The sequence below is a fragment of the Schistocerca cancellata genome, chromosome 6 (genome assembly GCF_023864275.1).
Source record: "Schistocerca cancellata isolate TAMUIC-IGC-003103 chromosome 6, iqSchCanc2.1, whole genome shotgun sequence".
NCBI classification, from domain to species: domain Eukaryota; kingdom Metazoa; phylum Arthropoda; class Insecta; order Orthoptera; family Acrididae; genus Schistocerca; species Schistocerca cancellata.
In genome coordinates this window covers 152,337,184-152,357,373 of record NC_064631.1, presented here as the reverse complement: position 1 = coordinate 152,357,373, position 20,190 = coordinate 152,337,184, and the positions used below count along the sequence as shown (strand labels likewise).

Here is a 20,190-nt window from a genome sequence, read left to right as displayed (position 1 = left end):
CCAGGCAGTTGTGCTCTCCTTTACAGAACAGAATGTATTAGGGATGGCAACAACCTACCAGATGTTGTTCTAACTCGAGTCAGTAGAGGCCTTATCTGTACTTGCAATTCAATGCTCAGGATCATCAAAGTGAATGTTGGGCGAGTAATCGCTTCTCTAATGGAACAGTGGCCAGTTTGCTCTCTCTGATACCCACATGACTTGGGACCTACGGATAGACAAGTAAGCCAGCAGTATGAGCAAAACTGGAAAGAAAATCATGAACGGAGAATATCACAGAGCAATAAGAGTAACGTTAATCAATGCTCTTGAGACTGCTCACACAATTTCTACAAACTAATAAAAGTAGAGCCCCATTAATGGCTATCAGTTCCACCATAAAACATTACTTGTTCTCAACAACGAATATTGCTCTTGACTTAAGGGAGATGTAAACACATATCCCTCCCTACCCACAGTTTTAGAGTTGTCAGTGTAAATTACAGTAGCACCCTGATATGCCCGAAGAACTGAGAGGAACAGATGCTAACAGGTCTGAGAGGAACAGACACCAACAGGTCATGCAGACGAGTGAAACTTTAGGCCATTGACACAAATCAAACTTAATTTGTGGTCTGGGTACTAAACAGGAAGAATGTGCAGAATACACATGAGGAGCACACTGTGAGGGAGGTACATGGAGGCCCCAGCAGAGATGTATTCCAACTGGAAGGCCTACCTGAGGGGAAGGGTCAACACACTCAGTATGAAAAAATAAGTTGCTAAAACAGATGCTAAGAAAATTTTCACATGGTGATTCTATAAGTAAGCAAGGGTTGATACCACTGGAACTACAGAGCTAAGATCCCTGTACTGTGAGGATAGTGCCCACCAGACTAGTCCAGAAGATGGCAGTGGCCAGTCTTACTTCACAATGATGTACTAAGTTCAACCACTTCAGAACTGGAATAGCCTTAAAGCTGGCATCCACAATTCAGTCTATATGAGACCAGGGCCTGGTAAATAGGTAAATATGAAGTAGAGTAGTGTAATCCATACCCCAAGAGATGTCTTAAGTTGACAAACATACACTGAGGTGACAAAAGTCAAGGGATACCACCTATTACCATGTGAGTCCTTTTGCCTAGCGTAGTGCAGCAACTTAACATGCCATAGACTCAAGAAGTCATTGAAAGCCCCTGCAGAGATACAGAGGTACACTGCCTCTACAGCTATCCATAACTGCAAAAGTGTTTCCAGTGCAGGATTTTGTGCACGGACTAATCTCTCAATTACATCTCACAAATGTTTGGTGGGATTCATGGTGGCCAATCTGGGTGGCTAAATCATTCATTCAAACTGTCCAGAATGTTTTTCAAACCAATCACGAGTATTTGTGGTCTGGTGACATGGTGGATTGTTATCCATAAGAAATCCATTGTTGTTTGAATACCTGAAGTCCATGAAAGGCTGCAAATGGTCTCAAAGTAGCTGAACATAACCATTTCCAGTCAATGGTTGATTCAATTGGACCAGAGGACCCAGTCCATTACATTTAAACACATTTAAACACAGCCCATACCATTATGAAGCCACCACCAGCTTGCACGGTGCTTTGTTGACAACCTGGGTCCATGGCTTCGTGGAGGTCTGTGCTATATACAAACCCTAACAACAGCTCCTATCAAATGAAGTCAGGACTGCACTGAGCAGGTCAGTGTTTTCCAGTGATCTACATCCAACCAAAATGGTCATGAGCCACAGAGTGGCGCTACAGGCAATGTCGTGCTGTTAGCAAAGGCACTCACGTTGGTCATCTGCTGCTGTAGCCCATTAATGCCAAATTTTGCCACACTGTTCTAATGAATACATTCTGCAGTTATTTCACACAGTTTTGCTTGTCTGTTAGCACTAGCAACTCTAAGGAAGTGCTGTTGCTCTCAGTCATAAATTGAAAGCCATCAGTCACTGCATTGTCCGCAGTGAGACATAACGCCCAAAATTTAGTATTCTCAGCAAACTCTTGACAGTCCACATCTCGGAATATTGAATTCCATAACGGTTTCCGAAATGGAATCCCCCCTGCATATAGCTTCAACAACTATTCCAATTCAAAGTGTGTTAATTCCCATCATGCCATAATCATGTCAGAAACCTTTTCATATTAATCACTTTAGTACAAATGACAACACCTTCAATGCACTGCCCTTTAAAACCTTGCATACACAATACTGCCACTAACACCATCTGTATATGTACTGTAGTGTCGCGGAATAGTAAAGAGTCGGAAACATGGAATATTGTCAAAGTTTCGTTGCCTATGCTGAGAGCCAGAGGCAGTATGTTACCCAAGAGGTAGGAGGATTGCACATATATCGGAATGTGTCGTCACGCAGGGGCAATGGCCTGGTTACAAACAACAGGTGAGAGAGAATTGCTTAGCTCGTGAGTTTGTGTTAGACGGAGACTTTCATAGAGTGTAAGACAGAGGTATAGTGTCAGTTGTACTGCATTTCACAACGTCGCGTAAGTCTGCCGCAACAACACGTAACTCTGTCGCAAGAACACCTAAGGGGCGAGTACGACAGATAGATCAGCAGTATAAGTGGAATGAATGCTATCATTACATACGAGCATGACGTCAGGACATCGCTCGTGCTTCCTTTAAATAAGCCAGGTTTGATAACAACAAGGCACTCGCAGTTAGACTTGCAGTTAGATGTCTACTGGGTCACTGTGTGGCGCTCAGCTTGGTGATCGACATGTTAATCTTTATTAAGGTGATGTTGCAGTAAGGGCGGCCCATCCAGCAGCAGACGTGAGGGGACAGTACCAGCTCTGGTCCTCTCTGCTGCCACTGTCAATCATCAACGCAGGATTAGCAGACATCGCAGCAGACTTGCTCATTGCCAAAGCTGACCACATCAGTGAACCGTCGTCGAGATCAGGCGGGGCCTAGGCCCTGTGCATCCGCCGTCACAACCGGGTGAGCCGACGATGCTGGGGGACTGCAGCCCATTCTGCCCGTCCACTGCGGACGAGCCACCAGGAGGAGCAGGGAGGAAGACGGGGTGGGATAGAGTATACTCCGCACTATGAGAACGCCTCTCATGCTGACTGCGCCGGGACTCCAACCCGGAGCCTCTACGTACAACGGCCTGCTGTCCGCCGCCAAGGCGGCCGAGCGCCGCCAGCCGCACGCGGCCGAAGTAAGGGCATTCCTCTGCTACGTCACGGCACGCAGCGCTGCGCTAGCAAGACTGTGCGGCCCAGAGCTGGTGTCAACGCTACGAGTCAGCGAGGACTCGGGGAAGGCCATTGATATCACCAAGCCACATTGTATTCGGCAGGAATAAAGGTGTTATGAATTATAATTGTTTCTTTGGCGTTTCTGACGCTTCTACAGCCATTTCCTAGCATCCTGACAACCGAAGAGGTCACCGCTCGGCCATCCAGTCCACCGTAGGCGACTGGGTCCACCGGGGTGCCTACAGTACACATCACTCCCCAATGACTTTTGTCACCGCAGTGTAGTGCAACAGTGTCAGTTGTTTTTATCATTGAGGAGTCCCAAATTAGGATTGTGCTACAATGGCCAAGCACTGTACATCCAAGCTGATGTACAGGTCAGGATGAATTGTGACACAACAGAAATGCATGAACCACATTTCTTGGAGGAAAACTGGAATCCATGGGACAGAGTACAAGCAGAAGCCTTTTGGATGGCTCCATGATGCTGATGTTCAGACAATGCTACTGATGCAAAAGTTGTCAACACACAGCATCGGTGTAACCACAAGTCCAATGAAGATCACTTGCTGACTGAGGGCAATAAGGAAGATTGTAACACACCTACTCTAACTTGAAACAATAGGAGGGACAAGAATTTATAAATAAAAATCAGTAAGGAGCCTCCAAAGCCCCTTTCATGGAAGGCTAGTAAAATGTGATGGCGTCAAGCTGGGTTGTATGCCCTATGCAGGTCAAAAATGACTGCAATGAGATGTTGACATTCAGAAAAAGCCTGTCAGTTGTTGTTGTCTCCCCTGGTAACCATGCTGATAGGGGGGGGGGGGGGGGGGCGAAAGGCTCCATAATTCAAATGTTTGGTCTACCATCCCTTCCAATAGTTTACAGAGCACATTGATGAGGCTAATCGCTGAGGTGAATTGGCGAGTAGCTGTGTGTGTACACTGGGTTTCTGCCTGGCTTATGGATTGGAATAATGACACTATCTTCCCATTGTGAAGGGAAAACACATTCTACTCAAATGAAGTTGAACATTGAGTGTAAGAAGCCTGTGAGCTGCACTTAGATTTTGGACCATCTGGTTTTGAAATGTATTGGGGACTGGGGTTCTGTGATGAGGTGAGTCGTGAACCTGAAGCAGTTCCCAGTCAGTGAAAGGTTAATTAGATAATTAACGGTTATAGGGTGAAAAGGATAGTGGAAGTCTTCAAACTGTCTTTCATGCATTTGGAAAAAAGCTGGGTAAGAAGAGGATGCCAATGCTGTTACAAAGGGCGTCATGAGGTCTTCAGTAAAAACCAACACATCAGTAGAAATCCCACCACGAAGCAGAACACCCAAATCAGCTGTTAATGGATCAACAGACTACAGAACTTGGTCCACAACACCTGGGATAAATAGGCATAAATCACCAAGGAGGAAATGTATCACTCCCAGCATTCCATCTTAGTGTGTTTAATTAGGTAGTAAGACTTTGCACAGAGTCACTTAAAAGTGATGAGGGCAGTTTGTGAAAGATGTCACTTGAGATGATGTAGGTTTTCTGATGGTCTTAAATAGTTGCTGCAGTATATTTGGTCCAACATAGTGCCACCTGCTGGTAGAGATAACCCACAGAAAGGGGGACAGCAATTCCAGTGCAACAGATGGTTGCAGTGGAGACGTCTCCGACAAACTCATCGATATAATTTGACTGAGATGGAACGAAGATGATGGTAGATGTATACCGATGCCAGCAGGTTCTTCAGAGGGTCCAATGTGGCACCTGGCCCATCACATTGTGATAGGGAAGTGGCATGATCAGCAGAAAGCGGTCAATGTCACAAAGACATGGCATAGCTAACACTGTAGTGAAACTACATGATTGGAGAAAGAGATTAAGATCCGTAAATGAAAAGGTGCCATGAGTGCCATGAAAGTGGGTAGGTGTACAGCCACTGAGAAGACTCACATTAAGATCAGACAGAAGTTGGTCAAGCAACAGGTCTCCTGTTGATAACAAGGTACTCCACCACAGGAGATCTTATGTTTTTAATTCCCCAAGTAGGGGAGGAGTTGTTGGATTAAGGTAGCTATCTCAAGGTACATAAATGCCCATGCTGGCAGTAATCAGACACTGGAAATGGTATTTAATTGGGTCATTCGCACTCACACTGCTTTCACTTCCAGTGTGATATGGAAGTGAATCCATTCACTAATGATATCTGTGTAAATCTATGTACAAAATCCTCTAGATCCTCTCTTTGGGCCAGTACACTTTCTGTAAGTTACAATAACCTCAAAGGGTTAGAGAATCGTCATCAGTGGAATGCGTTTCTAGAAGAGCAACACAGATTGCGGAACAGGAAGACATTAGGTGATGCAGTTCTGGCAGGTAACAGCAATACCTTTGCAGGTCCATTGAATTACTGCTTTAAGGGCATCCTTGTTAGACATGAAGGACCCAAGAGGACAGGTCACACCCCAGGAACACCATCTGCCACAAGTGGGCATTGAACAACACTGATGAAACTGGTTCCGAGTCTTATGGCTTGGAGAGACCTGGCATCTCCAGGGTCAACAGAGTATCCTCCTCTCACAATGTCTTCATTTTCTCCTTAACTACTTTAGAGTGAGGGCTCTTGTGAGAGCTTATACACTGTGAGCATAGGAACTGAAGAGGAGCCAGCAGTCCTGAGACCTGCAGTCCATGGTTTCTTCAGTCACTGAGTAGTATCATGTCACTGGTCTATGGATTTCCAGGGAAAAGTTTGACCCTAAAGAGAGCCCTGCCACCAGTAGACAAAAGAGGAGGGGAGGGGAGGGGAGGAGGGGGGGGGTGAGGATACATAATTCTGAATTAAATTCAGGAATTTTCTCATAAGCATTAGAAGTGTAAAAATTTATCTACCCTGTCATCTATAAATGAGCAAGCATGTACACAAATAATTTTATTATAATTTCAATAGTAATTAAATGGGATGAAAGCGGTCCATAAAGCTGCTATTTATATGAAGATGGTATCCTGTATATGATCAGATATTTGTTTTCTATTTTTAGTATTTGTTTGAGGTATGCCTTGGGCAAAACATGTTGAATGGAGTTCAACAGCATAAATACCTACGTTACATGAGGTGTTGAATGGAACTATCAATGTCGACAGGCGTGCCAAAGGTGGATCCAGAGTACTCCATACCTATGTACTCTGTGGATGTGAAAGACAACAATGCTAATGAAGAAAGAGGTAATAATTAATGTTAAAACTGTTCGTTAGTATGAGATTAGCTACTGTTCAAACAGAAATTTTATGCTCACATGACTGCAACAAAAGTTCATCGATATTCAGAAACAGAATTTCATTATTCAATGAAAGTAGAAGAATAAGGGAACACTTAAACACTAATGGTGTGGGTTTCATTTGAAAAACAAAGCTGCTGCAATTAGAGAAATAAGAAAAAGCAAAGTAGTTAAACTTTGATACATATTACAAAGTTGTAGGTTTTGAAAATTTGGAAAGGAGAAGTGATATACTGAAATACTCATCACTTTAGTTCCAACTCGGATGCTAAGAATTACCTTTCAGGGAAAGGGGGAGGTGAGGGCTTATCTCCCTCATGGGCTAATGCCTAAATCAGGGCCAGAGAGTCATAGTGGTGCTTAACTACTGCTTATATGTCAGCAACGCATCAGTTTCGTGTAGCCAACAGGATGATTTTTTGACATAACCAATGAAAGGCGAGAATACAGGCAATGTATTTCTAGTGCCAAAATTGAAACCATTGCCTTTTTTGCTGTTCACTGAGTTTAGAGACATACACTTTGTTATCGCAGTAGTGAATGCTACAAAGTGAACTGATTTCAGGGATTTAGTTTTGCATTGTGAAGTCAGTTGTTGGTGCATGTCTCATGGATCAACTGCAGAAAGACCAAAATGTACCAAACGTGGTGGTGAACTGACACTTAAAGAGTCAAAAGCTTGTGACGATGGAATAATCCAGAGGTGCAGCAAAAGCTACCGCACATGGGTGAGTGGATCAATGTTTTTTAACTCTATCATGGGAGAAGGTAGATGGTCAATGTTATTAATAACAGAGATGCTGAGCCGCAATAGGCACAATAAAAAGATGCACACAATCATAGCTTTCGGCCATTAAGGCCTTTGTCAGCAGTAGACACACATACACACACGCACACACACCCTCATGCAAGCGCAACTTGTACACACATCTGGAGACTACAGATGTGTGTACAAGTTGCACTTGCGTGAGTGTGTGTGCGCGTGTGTGTATGTGTGTCTACTGCTGACAAAGGCCTTAATGGCCGAAAGCTATGATTGTGGCATCTTTTTATTGTGCCTATCGGGGATCAGCATCTCCGCTATATGGCGGGTAGTAACTTTCCTTCTCTCGTATTGTTACATTCGATCCTGGATTTTCCATTGTTTGACTATTAATAACAGAGTTGCACATTCAGTCTATTAATAAAAACTGATCCACTTACCTTCTCCTATGATTTAATTAAGACATTGATCCACTTACCTTCTCCCATGATTTAATTAAGACATTGATCCACTGACCTTCTCCCATGATGTAATCAAAAAACGTTGATTCATACACTTTCTCCCGAGATTTAATTTAAAAACAGGGATTCACTTACTCAGTGTGCTCACACAGATCGACTGTGCAGTGACACAGAGAAGAGAAATATTTCACTGGTTTTTCGACACTGTCCTTGATTTACAAATAGTCACAGTTTAAATATCTGGAAGAGGAACTGAATTTATAATCTTCATTTATGGCAATGTTTCACCCTTTCTTTTGAATGCATTACTTTGAAAAATGTCTTCTGCCTGCTGCCCTCTCATTGCCTGTGTACCACAAACAGCTGACACACCTTTTATTGCCATAATACTTCATGGCAAGCAACGACAATATTCCTCCATGGAACACAGAAGTACACCACTGGCCCTATTCTAGACTTTTACCCCCTCAAAGGTCAATTTATTTCCACAATTACCAGAGGTCAACATCAGAGGAATGGAGGGAGTAACAGCTCGAGGTTCTGATGACAACTTGGCCACAGCAGCGACAAAATTCGGTATCACTGAGATAGGATATGAGTGATTGTATCTGTTTCATGCTTCAAAATATGAATGGTATGATCAGATACCTTAAGTTTCAGGAACTGATGATACTTAATAAAGGAACAATACTTCAGGGATTTGACAGTCTCCTCAATTGACACGTGGGGGATATTAATATTTCAATACTCTCTATGTAATGTTTCACTAGAAATGATTTTCCTCAGCAACCTAGACTCTTCAGACATTCTGGAGCACTCTGTTAGGGTTACTCATTTTCTCTGACTAGACTGATTTTTGGGAGAGGATTACTTCTTCTATTTCCATCAGACACCTTACACCAGTTTGAGTACATTCTTTCCGCAATACTATATTCACTTCAATGAAAATCTCCTTTTCTATCATTAACCAGACTTTTAACATTTGCTCCATCCATCACTGTTTTTAGTAATGGTACCTATCTCCACTTTTGCAGTAATCCACAACTCCTATGACTACGACAGCCAAAGTTCAATTTTCCCTTGTCTCTGTTATCATTATAGTCATGGCTATGGTTACTTTTGGCACAGTCAAGGTCTTCATTCTTTCTGTAGTTTATTATGAGTACTTCACTCTGCAACATGCATGTGCCCTCCATGCACACTTGGGAACAGAAATCAAAAGTTTTCAGGAGCACCTGGCAGAACCATCTCATAATTTTCTGGAACTGCTGCAATCCAGTATACCATCTCTAATGTGAAAGCTACGGAAGCCACCCTGTCAACTCTTCTTACATTCTGCTATGTTCACATTAATATTATGCTAACGAGAATTTCTTCATAATTAAATGATATCACCAATGCATTTTGTCTTGGTTGGATGGATGTTTGGGGGTAGAGACCAAACTGTGAGGTCATTGGTCTCATAGAATTAGGCAAGAACAGGGAAGGAAGTTGGCCGTACCCTTTCAAAGGAACCATCCCAGCATTTGCCTGGAGCGATTCAGGGAAATCACGGAAAACCTAAATCAGGATGGCCGGATGCAGGATTGAACTGTTGTCCTCCCAATTTTGTCATGGTATTGGCAGATTCTTTAGCAGTGGGATGTGTTATTCTCCTCAAACTGCAGCAGTATTTTTTGACTCAATGGTATGTGTTTCTTGAGAGTATTTTTGTTCTGTCGTTGCAACTACAAAAATGCTTGATTTTACGTGTTTTGCTTTATTAAGGTAAAGCATCATTAGTGATGCTGATGATGCTTTCCCTCAATCAAGCAAAACGCGCCTAGTGAAAAAAATCACACATTTTTGTAGTTGCAATGACAGAACAAAAATACCCTCAAGAATTATAAAGCAACTACGGACACCATGGCCACACAAATGAAGAATTTAAGGTATGTGTTTGTTTATATTTTTCGCATGTAACAGTTCAGTTATCTATCTTTTGAGAATATTTGAAGACCATACCACAGGTGCAGCATAAAACTTGTGGTTATGAAACAAGAGAGATTACGCATGCAAAAAATTAATTGTACAAGTATTCTTCTTTTATATGACGCTGTGAATGAAATTGAAATTTTGTTTCTTTGGGGGGGGGGGGGGGGTGGAGTGCTGGTGACAGGGTGGAAGTGTGAAAGAGTATATAACATTGGAACAAGATACCTACAATTCCGAAATTAGATTTGTTTAAAATTATAAAAAATGAAAAAACTATACGAGTCTCCCCCCACCCCAAATCGAATAAAAATTTGTTTTTTAAATACATTTTAATTTTTGTTTTGGCATGTTACCCCCACACAGTGATGAACTCCAACTACTGTTACACAGATGTTCTACTGTGTGTGTGTGTGTGTGTGTGTGTGTGCGCGCGCGCGCGTGCGTATGTAAAGTTTCTATAGTTAAAAATGCAACAGATATGATTGCAATCCTCTGTGAGCAATTTCTCTGTATTGTAATTCAATGCATGATTATAGAGCAAATTCTTTATTTTATTTGTTTTTTTACATTTTCAAAACTGAGCTAATAGAGAATCGGCTGTCAGGAAAGAAAGGAGGACTCTTAACAAGCACAGCCCTTGTCTCTAAGTAATTGGGGAAGTTGTTCTCAGATGGAAGAGATGATGGTATTCATTTGCACTATGTAATACTGGGAGCTCCTCCAGAATCTTAATAGCTTGACACGCATTGATAAGGCAAAAGTAAATAACTATGTACTGCATAGTGTGGAATATATGAAGTTGTTTTTGTCCTTGATCAAGTATCATTTCTTCACAATCCAAATCTTGTTTTATAGCCACGCGGCGTAGCCATGCGGTCTGAGGCGCCTTGTCGTGGTTCGAGCGGCTCCTCCCGTTGGAGGTTCGAATTCTCCCTCGGGCAAGGGAGTGTGTTAGTTTAAGTTAAATTCAGTAGCGTGTAAGCTTAAGGACCAATGACCGCAGCAGTTTGGTCCCAGAGGCTCTTAGTACAAATTTCCAAAATTTTTGTATAGTATGTAACTTTTCATTAGATATGTGTCACCATAAAGTAACAAAAATTGCTGTTGTTCCTTTCATTTTCTGTGCTGCATGACAAATAATTCTCTCTGTCTTCATTTATTTTTTTTATTCCTATTTACAAAGACAATTTAGGAGAAAATACGTACACTACACAATTTTCTTTAATATTGAAATAACACTGCAGCCAACTAAATGGCAGAAAACAAAAATTAACTATGTAGAAGCAGAATTTGGTTGCAATATTTTTAATGGTTTCATAAATTTGGTGAGACAGGGTAATTTACACATCAAATCAACATAGAAAAAGACCATTTTATACCTCACCATCTCAGATTTTCTTGCAATTTGACACAGCTATGCTACTGGTACAGACTCAGAAAAACATGAAATTTTACTGAGGTATGTCAACCCATTTATGGATTACAGAGCTATAAAGTTACCATCAATGGGCTCAAAAACAGGGAATGGCGGCTTTTAGAATGACTGTAAAAGCTTTCCTAATTGAACTAGACCTGGGATAAATGCCAATTTGCAACATTTTTATGCCCTTTTTGATGGTACACAATAATATATAGGCTAACATGTGAAAATTATTTTTGAAACAAAATTTAAAACTTTAATTTTTTTTCAAAAAGTACATATTTTAAAATTTCTAAATTTATTCCATGAGTAGCTAGTATTATTGTAAACCACAGATGAAAATATAAACTTGGAATGATAATATCTTCATTAGTAAAAATAATTAAGACTGAAGCTCTATTTCCACTAATTCAACTTTGTTCTCATGTTAATTATTAAATTAATGATATTGGCATTTTCATGAAAATAGCATGAGCACTGTTCACTCAAATAAATAGAAATAAATAGTCTATGATAAAACTAACTATTAAGCAATAGGATTTGTTTATCATTTTAAATTTGAAAAGGTTTCATTTGTTTGGCACACACAACTTCCAGGTCAAGTATAGGCCTAACTTCTTACAGTAGGAGCCATGGGATTTACTTTCACCAGAATATGCATTACTGATACCCACAGAATATCAGCAACTGTTGACAGAATCAGTAATAAACACATGAAGAAATTCAAAAAAGGTTGCTGGTTCCCTTTCAACAAAATGTTGAAACTGAAGAAATATCAGCATTTGTTAGATTTGAGACGGTTGCAGCTAGCCCAGCTGGATGGAGAAAAGTTTTTTTTACTTCATCATGCTCTTCATTTTTCTGTAAGACATACTCGAGCCATCCCTTTGATTGACAGACAACAGTGATGAAGCCTGATATGTCTGCTAATTTTAGTCTACCAGATTTCCTTTTCGCAAACTTCTGAATCCAAAAAAAAGTTTTTTGTCAATATTTTTGATCCAGTTTTTGGAACAAATGCATAGTATTGATGAGTTCCTTTGATAGTCAATACTTGTTCAATGTGATTTTTCAAGAAGCATTCTGATTCAACATAGTCTTCCTGAGCTGAATATGTAAAGCCTACATTGGTAAAATTTCCTACTGCCCATTCAAAAAGTTGCAGTGGGGTTTGTATTTGGTTTTCATAGGGTCTTTGCAATCTGGCACAAGCTGCCAGTCTCTTTACAAATCCTCCAACACCATCACTGGCTGCTTTGCCATGCGTTGTGTTGAGAAATTGCCACTCTGTTTGCATTTGAAAATCTTCCTCATGAAAACAGAGGTTTAAGAAGTTCTTTTAGTTTTTGTATTGGACAGCAGAACCATCTGAAAAACACAACTTTTTGGAAGGTTTTGAAATTTAGCTATTGGAAAAGCTTCAAGTTTTGTTTGAAAACTATATACACCACAACTGTGTTGTGCTCTAGTGACTCAAACAATTACATAATTAAGATGCTCAACTTTGTTTTCCTCTTTGAAATATATAACAGGGATGGATTGCAACCTGTCGGTTTGTCCAGTGGTAACTCTCGAGCTTTACATTGAAAAATTATGCTGTAATTTTTCAACTTGTATGAATATCAAGAGCTCAGATGGAAACCCAGTTCTAAGCAAAGAAGGGAAAGCAGAAAGGTGGAAGGAGTATATAGAGGGTCTATACAAGGGTGATGTACTTGAGGACAATATTATGGAAATGGAAGAGGATATAGATGAAGATGAAATGGGAGATATGACTCTGCGTGAAGAGTTTGACAGAGCACTGAAAGATCTGAGTCGAAACAAGGCCCCGGGAGTAGACAACATTCCCTTAGAACAACTGACAGCCTTGGGAGAGCCAGTCCTGACAAAACTGTACCATCTGGTGAGCAAGAAGAATGTAATAATTCCAATCCCAAAGAAAGCAGGTGTTTACAGATGTGAAAATTACCGAACTATCAGTTTAATAAGTCACTGCTGCAAAATACTAACGTGAATTCTTTGCAGATGAATGGAAAAACTAGTAGAAGCCGACCTCGGGGAAGATCAGTTTGGATTCTGTAAAAATATTGGAACACGTGAGGCAATACTGATCCTACGACTTATCTTAGAAGGAAAGGCGAACCTACGCTTCTAGCATTTGTAGACTTAGAGAAATGCTTTTGACAATGTTGACTGGAGTCCTCTCTTTCAAATTCTGAAGGTGGCAGGGGTAAAATACAGGGAGCGAAAGGCTATTTACAATTTGTACAGAAACCAGATGGCAGTTATAAGAGTCGAGGGACATGAAAGGGAAGCAGTGGTTGGGAAGGGAGTGAGACAGGGTTGTAGCCTCTCCCCGATGCTATTCAATCTGTATATTGAGCAAGCAGTGAAGAAAACAAAAGAAAAGTTTGGAGTAGATATTAAAATTCATGGAGAAGAAATAAAAATTTGAGGTTCGCCGATTACATTGTAATTCTGTCAGAGACAGCAAAGGACTTGGAAGAGCAGCTGAACGGAATGGACAGTGTCTTGAAGGGAGGATATAAGATGAACATCAACAAAAACAAAACGAGGATAATGGAATGTAGTCAAATTAAGTCGGGTGATGTTGAGGGTATTAGATTAGGAAATGAGACACTTAAAGTAGTAAAGGAGTTTTGCTATTTGGGGAGCAAAATAACTGATGATGGTCGAAGTAGAGAGGATATAAAATGTAGACTGGCAATGGCAAGGAAAGCCTTTCTGAAGAAGAGAAATTTGTTAACATCGAGTATAGATGTAAGTGTCAGGAAGTCGCTTCTGAAAGTATTTGTATGGAGTGTAGCCATGTATGGAAGTGAAACGTGGACGATAAATAGTTTAGACAAGAAGAGAATAGAAGCTTTCGAAATGTGGTGTTACAGAAGAATGCTGAAGATTAGATGGGTAGATCACATAACTAATGAGGAGGTATTGAACAGGATTGGGGAGAAGAGAAGTTTGTGGCACAACGTGACTAGAAGAAGGGACCGGTTGGTAGGACATGTTCTGAGGCATCAAGGGATCACCAATTTAGTATTGGAGGGCAGCGTGGAGGGTAAAAATCATTGAGGGAGACCAAGAGATGAATACACCAAGCAGATTCAGAAGGATGTAGGTTGCAGTAAGTACTGGGAGAAGAAGAAGTTTGCACAGGATAGAGTAGCACGGAGAGCTGCATCAAACCAGTCTCAGGACTGAAGACCACAACAACAACAGTAATTTTCATTCTTTCAGGTTTTCTTTTGTGCAGTTACGAAAATATCCCTGTTGCTTGGTAATGAAGTCATGCTGAACCAAAGAGGACAACTTGCTGCAGAATAAATTAATAAACTCTTCTGAATCTTTATCCAAAGTCTCTAGTTTACAACATTCAGTGATGAAACGGTATGTTTTCCAATTGAATTTTCGAAGTTCCACCTGGACAGCCAGCACATTTCCCCATGTTGCAATTGATAGACAATGGGTTACAAAGCACTTTTGCAAGGCACTGATTGTAATTTTGAATTTTACCTTTGGTAACAGTTATCAATTTCGTATTTTAAATCATTAGTTTCACAAACTGTGTGCGTGCCGCTTTGACCAGCTAACGAACAATGTTTAGATCTTAATTCAGCAAATTTTAGAGAAACCTATTTTTGTGCTGGAAAATTTGCCTTTAAAATTTTTGTTTGTGTCTTTAAGGTTTACACAATATGAGTATTTTCAAAATCTTTGATTTACTTCCATCTGATTCAATAAATGTCACACAGTATTCAATACCTGGTGTTCCCCTACTAACTACATAATTCATAAAATGAAGAGACAAGTCCCACAGTCCCTATTGGGAAGCTTTTCCCTAATTTTAAATCGGGAACTTCCAAAAAGCCTTTCAGAATTCTATTTGACTGCCATGTAGTTCAGCATATTAAATTCATGCATTATCTTTCTAATGCTCCCGTTATTTACAACTTCACATTTCTCAACATCACTATTACTTTCTGATGACAAACTTTCAGCAGAAGCAGAAAAAGTTTATGTTCCATAGTTGTGAAAATTTTTCTTACTTTCAATGTGTGATGTTCCTTGTATTTCATTTTTCTCTTTGCCCAACTATTCAAGAGGTATATTAAGTGAATGAACAACCTATGAAGTAGTTATAAATTCTGTATCACTGTGTAGGAATGTTTCTGAGTGAGAAAGATAATGTTCAACATTTTTGTCAGTTAGGGACTGTGCATTTTTTTAACACAGTACTTGTCCTCAGACATTTATCACAGATTTTTGACCTACTGACTATTTGCAAATACAATTCAGACAACCATGAAGAGACATTTCTGAGCTCTCTGCTGTTGCTAACAAAGTGGCCTGTTTTCCATAACAGACTGCACCACTGTATTCTCAATGTGTCTGTTTCCATCTTGGGGACAATGCGTCATTTTCCATCTTGAGGGAAAAATCCCTCAAACACACTTAATGTTAAAGTAAAAAAATCACTTGTTAAAAACGAGTCAGTAACTTTTACATTATCATGATTGATTTTAAGATACTTTACAGCTTTCAATAACACCTTGTTTTACTGAAGTGCTAAATATTTTGCTTAAACAATAAGTAATCATTAATACCAGTTCACAAGTAACAAGCTTATTACACACAACCAGCTCTTCAACTAAACTCTGCACCGTAATGATGTCACACATCACAAGACCCTTATGTCACTGGTCACTGACCATCTCAAATTTAAATTTTTGCCTATGATTTACAACAATATTAGCTACTTATGTATTAAATTTGGAAATTTTTTTGAAAGAAGATTAAATTAAAATTTTTTATTATGTTTTGATGAGAATTTTCTTAGAGTACTATATAATATTCCATATCACAGGAAATGGCATTTCACAGCTGAAATGGTATTCATCCCAGGTCCATAGCTCAATTAGGAAAGCTTCTACAGCAGTTCTAAAACCTGCCATTCCCTGTTTTTGGAACCACTTATGGAACGAGTTGACATATGTCAATAAAACTTCATCATTTTCTAAGCTATGCCAACGGAACACCTGTGCCAAATTTCAAGAAAATCTGAGATGCGTGAGGTTTAGACCCTATGCTGATCTGACATGGAATAATCCGAAAGATAAACTGAGCAGGTCCTACTTCAGTTGACTACATTTAGCACACTTCTGAAAACAAATATCTTATATTTACTAATATAATTGTACTACAAATTCATTTCAATATTGTCACACTCACCATCATCATCCTTTTTGCAGACTGTGTAATGGACATTTGACATTAGGCAATCTAGTTGTAGATTAACGACAATAACATTAGACCATAGTACACAGCAAGATACTAAAATATTTCTGACTATAAGCAACAATCTTTAGTTCATTTCCTAGGGAAATGGAAAAATGTGCTCAATTATACACACAGCACAGAAAAGCTCATTTTATACTCATTTTAATGAAGACATACACCCTTTTTGAGAAATATGGAACCTCAAACATAAGTTTGGCTTTTACGTTCCAACCACTACTAATAAAAATTTCATATTCATTGGTGCTGTTTTGAGCAGGAGGTTTAATTTAGAAACTGACCTACGAGCTCGAATGTTACTCTTACCACCCCTGTAACTAAAAGTGTGCACAGTTAAGTACTCGCTTGTTTCAGAAAGCATGTTAACATCGCCGGCAATGGAGAAGACTCTTGTCATATGTCAACTATCGTATCATGGATGATACACCGTGTGTTTTTCGCGGGGGAAAAAAAATGGACCGTTTCCATTAAACATGACAGACGAAGACAAATACTGAAGCTAACATTTGTTGCTATTTCAATAAATATCTCACATTCCTACCGTGATTAGTTACTATGAATGTTTATCGTTGTTAATGGTACAGTTTGGAGCACAGTCTTGAGCCGGTCCAAAATAATGTAAATAAAGTGTAATATTTAGGAGTAGAAATGAAAACAACATCAGCCAAACACCATTAACATTAATACCCACAAATGTTTTATCCATCATTAGACTGTTTATCGCACAACTAAATTTGTAAGGAATAATGCTAGCATTATGCTCATGTTTGGGTCAGTATCTACCGGTACTGTTTTTCTTTTTATTTAACACATTCAGCAACTAATGCTTATTCTCTAGGGATCAATTATCTGATTTATTAACCATCTTAGTTAACATACAAAGGAAAGTTTGACAACACTGACAATGACCGTACATACAAACGACACAAAACTCCGCTAAGGTCTAACATTATCCACATTAAATGCAGATAATATAGCCGCAACACGCAGGAATAATTAAACAAAATATAAACTTTGGCACGCAGTTACATATAAACCTATAGGGACGATATTCTATACCAATAGTATGTTTATAAACAATGAGATCATTACCAAAACAGTACTCTCGCGAACAGCCTGCGAAACAGTCTCGCGAAGCTGTGCCGCCATCCCTGGTTTCCTCAAGCCTCTCGTAAATTTTCGCTCACTCATTTTGCTAGCTGTCATATCCCACTTAACTAAAAAAAATAAACAATAACTCATACAGTAGCATCAACCCCTTCCCACACTCTGCACCCGACTCAAACAACCCACTGACATTGCACAAAGATATCCGTGAATTCGCAAAGATATGACACAAAGACATCTGTCAAAATATTAAAAGCCAAAGTTACAATGCACACAACACTTCAGTCCCATTACCTATTTTATATTGAAAAACGTACAGAGGAAAAAATTGTAACTTCTCTCTCTCTCTCTCTCTCTCTCTCTCTCTCTCTCTCACACACACACACACACACACACACACACACACATTACTACATTTGGCATTAAATAGGATACGTACAGAAACGGAAGTAACCGTAGACTTTAGCGGTTCCAGACTGAGATTTCACTCTGGAGCGGAGTGTGCGCTGATGTGAAACTTCCTGGCAGATTAAAACTGTGTGCCGGACCGAGACTCGGAACTCGGGACGGTTGGTTGATTCGGAGGAGGGGACCAAAAAGCGAGGTCATCGGTCCTATCGGACGGGGAAGGACGTCGGCCGTGGTCTTTCAAAGGAACCATCCCGGCATTTGCCTGAAGTGATTTAGGCAAATCACGGAAAACACGGATCTGAAACGTCGTCCTCCCGAATGCCAATCTATTGTGCTAACCACTGCGCCACCTCGCTCGGTAAACTTTGGAGAAAACATCAGTTCACTTGTACACAAGTTCCCCAGTCATACTGTAATCATCGGTGGAGTCTTTTAACAATCCAACAATTAATTTGAAAAATTACGGTTATGTTAGTCTACGTGTCTTCTCTGGAAACTACCTACAAAAGACAATTAAGAACGCCACTCATGATGGAAATGTGTTGGATCTAATGGCAACAAATAAACCTGACCTCTTTGAGGATGTACACATCGAAGCTGGTATCGGTGACCATGATGGGATTCCAGCAAGAATGACTAGCAAAGTACATAGGACAACTAAAGCAAGCAGAAAGACAAATATTTTCAGTAAACTAGACAAAAAATCAGCAGTGTCATATCTCAGTGAGAAACCTGAAGCTTCGGCACAGGGAAGGAGGATTCAGAAAAACTATGGCTCAAGTTTAAAAGAGTAGTTGACCACATACTGGACAGATATGTACCCAGTAGGAGAGTTCATAATGGGAGGGAACCTCCATGGTACCCGGCTGCTGTAAATAAACCTCTAAAGAAATACAGATTATTACATAATAGAATTAAAACAATTTGTAGGGCTATAGGTAGTGAGATACTGAATGAAACGCGTTTGGCTGTCAAGAGAGAGTGACGCCTTCAATGACTACCGTAATAGCTGTAGTAGAATACTGTCAAATGATATTTCATAAAGGCCAAAGAAATTCTGGTCGTATGTAAAGGCTATTAGTGGCGCCAAAGTTAGTGTCCAGTCCTTAGCGAATGAGCTGAGAACTGAAATTGAGGATAGCAAAGCAAACACTGAAATGCTTAACTCCGTTTTGAAATGTTCCTTTACAAAGGAATGCCCAGCAGAATTGTCCCAATTTAATCCTTGTATCCCTGAAAATATAAATGAAATAAGTATTAGTGTCAGTTGTGTTGTGAAATAGCTCAAATAGTTAAAATTGAAAGAGGCTAAAGGGGCCTAATGGAATCCCTGTTAGATTCTATATTGAACTTGCGGCTCAGTTAGCCCCTCTTCTAACTACAATGTACTATAGATCCTTCGAACAAAATACTGTGTCCAGTTCTTGGAGAAATGCACAGATCACACCCATCTACAAGAAGGATATTAGAAGTGACACACAAAATTACTGTCCAGTGTCCTTGATGTCAATTTGTTATACAATCTTAGAATATATTTTGAGCTCAACCATAACGAGGTATCTTGAACAGAATGTCCACCTCAATGCCAACCAGCATGGTTTCTGAAATATCTTTCATGTGAAAACCAACTTGCACTTTCTCATATGAAAGCTTTGGATCAAGGCAGTCACGTAGATGCAATAATTCTTGATTTCCAAAAAGCCTTTGACTCAGTATCACAACTATGCTTATTGTCAAAAGCATGAACATATGGGGTATCAAGTGAAATTTGTGACTGTATCAAGTGAAATTTGTGACTGGAATGAGGACTTTTTGGTAGGGAGGACGCAACATGTTACCATGGAGGAAGAATCATCATCAGATGTAGAAGTAACTTCTGTAATGAAACAGTATCTGAAAGAAGCTTATTTTCATTGTTTCCAACAAGAAGTGTCTAGTAACTACAGTTTAGTCACCTATCAGTCGTCTTTACTGAATTAGCAGTCTAGTTAAGAGTTGATTACTTAACTCTGTACAGTAAATTGTTGATTTCTTAGGATGGGTAGGATGTGTGACTGCTGTGTACAGACACAGGAGGAGCTGGCCATTGTTTGCGAACAACTGAACTCGCTGATGGCCACAGTCAGTGGTCTTCAGGCTGCTGCCTCGGAGTGTAGCGGCAGTAGGGAGTCTGGTGCGTCGCATGGTACACCCCAGTTGTACATGCTTCACCCACAGTCCCTGCTGTCGATACA

At 39.9% G+C, this 20,190-nt stretch overlaps 1 protein-coding gene across 1 annotated transcript in view; it reads right to left on the bottom strand.

Annotated features, from left to right (window-relative positions):
* Positions 1 to 17,644, bottom strand: part of LOC126191417 (dedicator of cytokinesis protein 9) — a 374,795-nt gene extending 357,151 nt beyond the window's left edge. Inside the window, exon 1 of the mRNA XM_049932289.1 lies at positions 17,531 to 17,644. Within this exon, the coding sequence (XP_049788246.1) occupies positions 17,531 to 17,644 (114 nt within the window). The remainder of the gene's footprint in view (positions 1 to 17,530) is intronic.
* Positions 17,645 to 20,190: the final 2,546 nt, after the last annotated feature.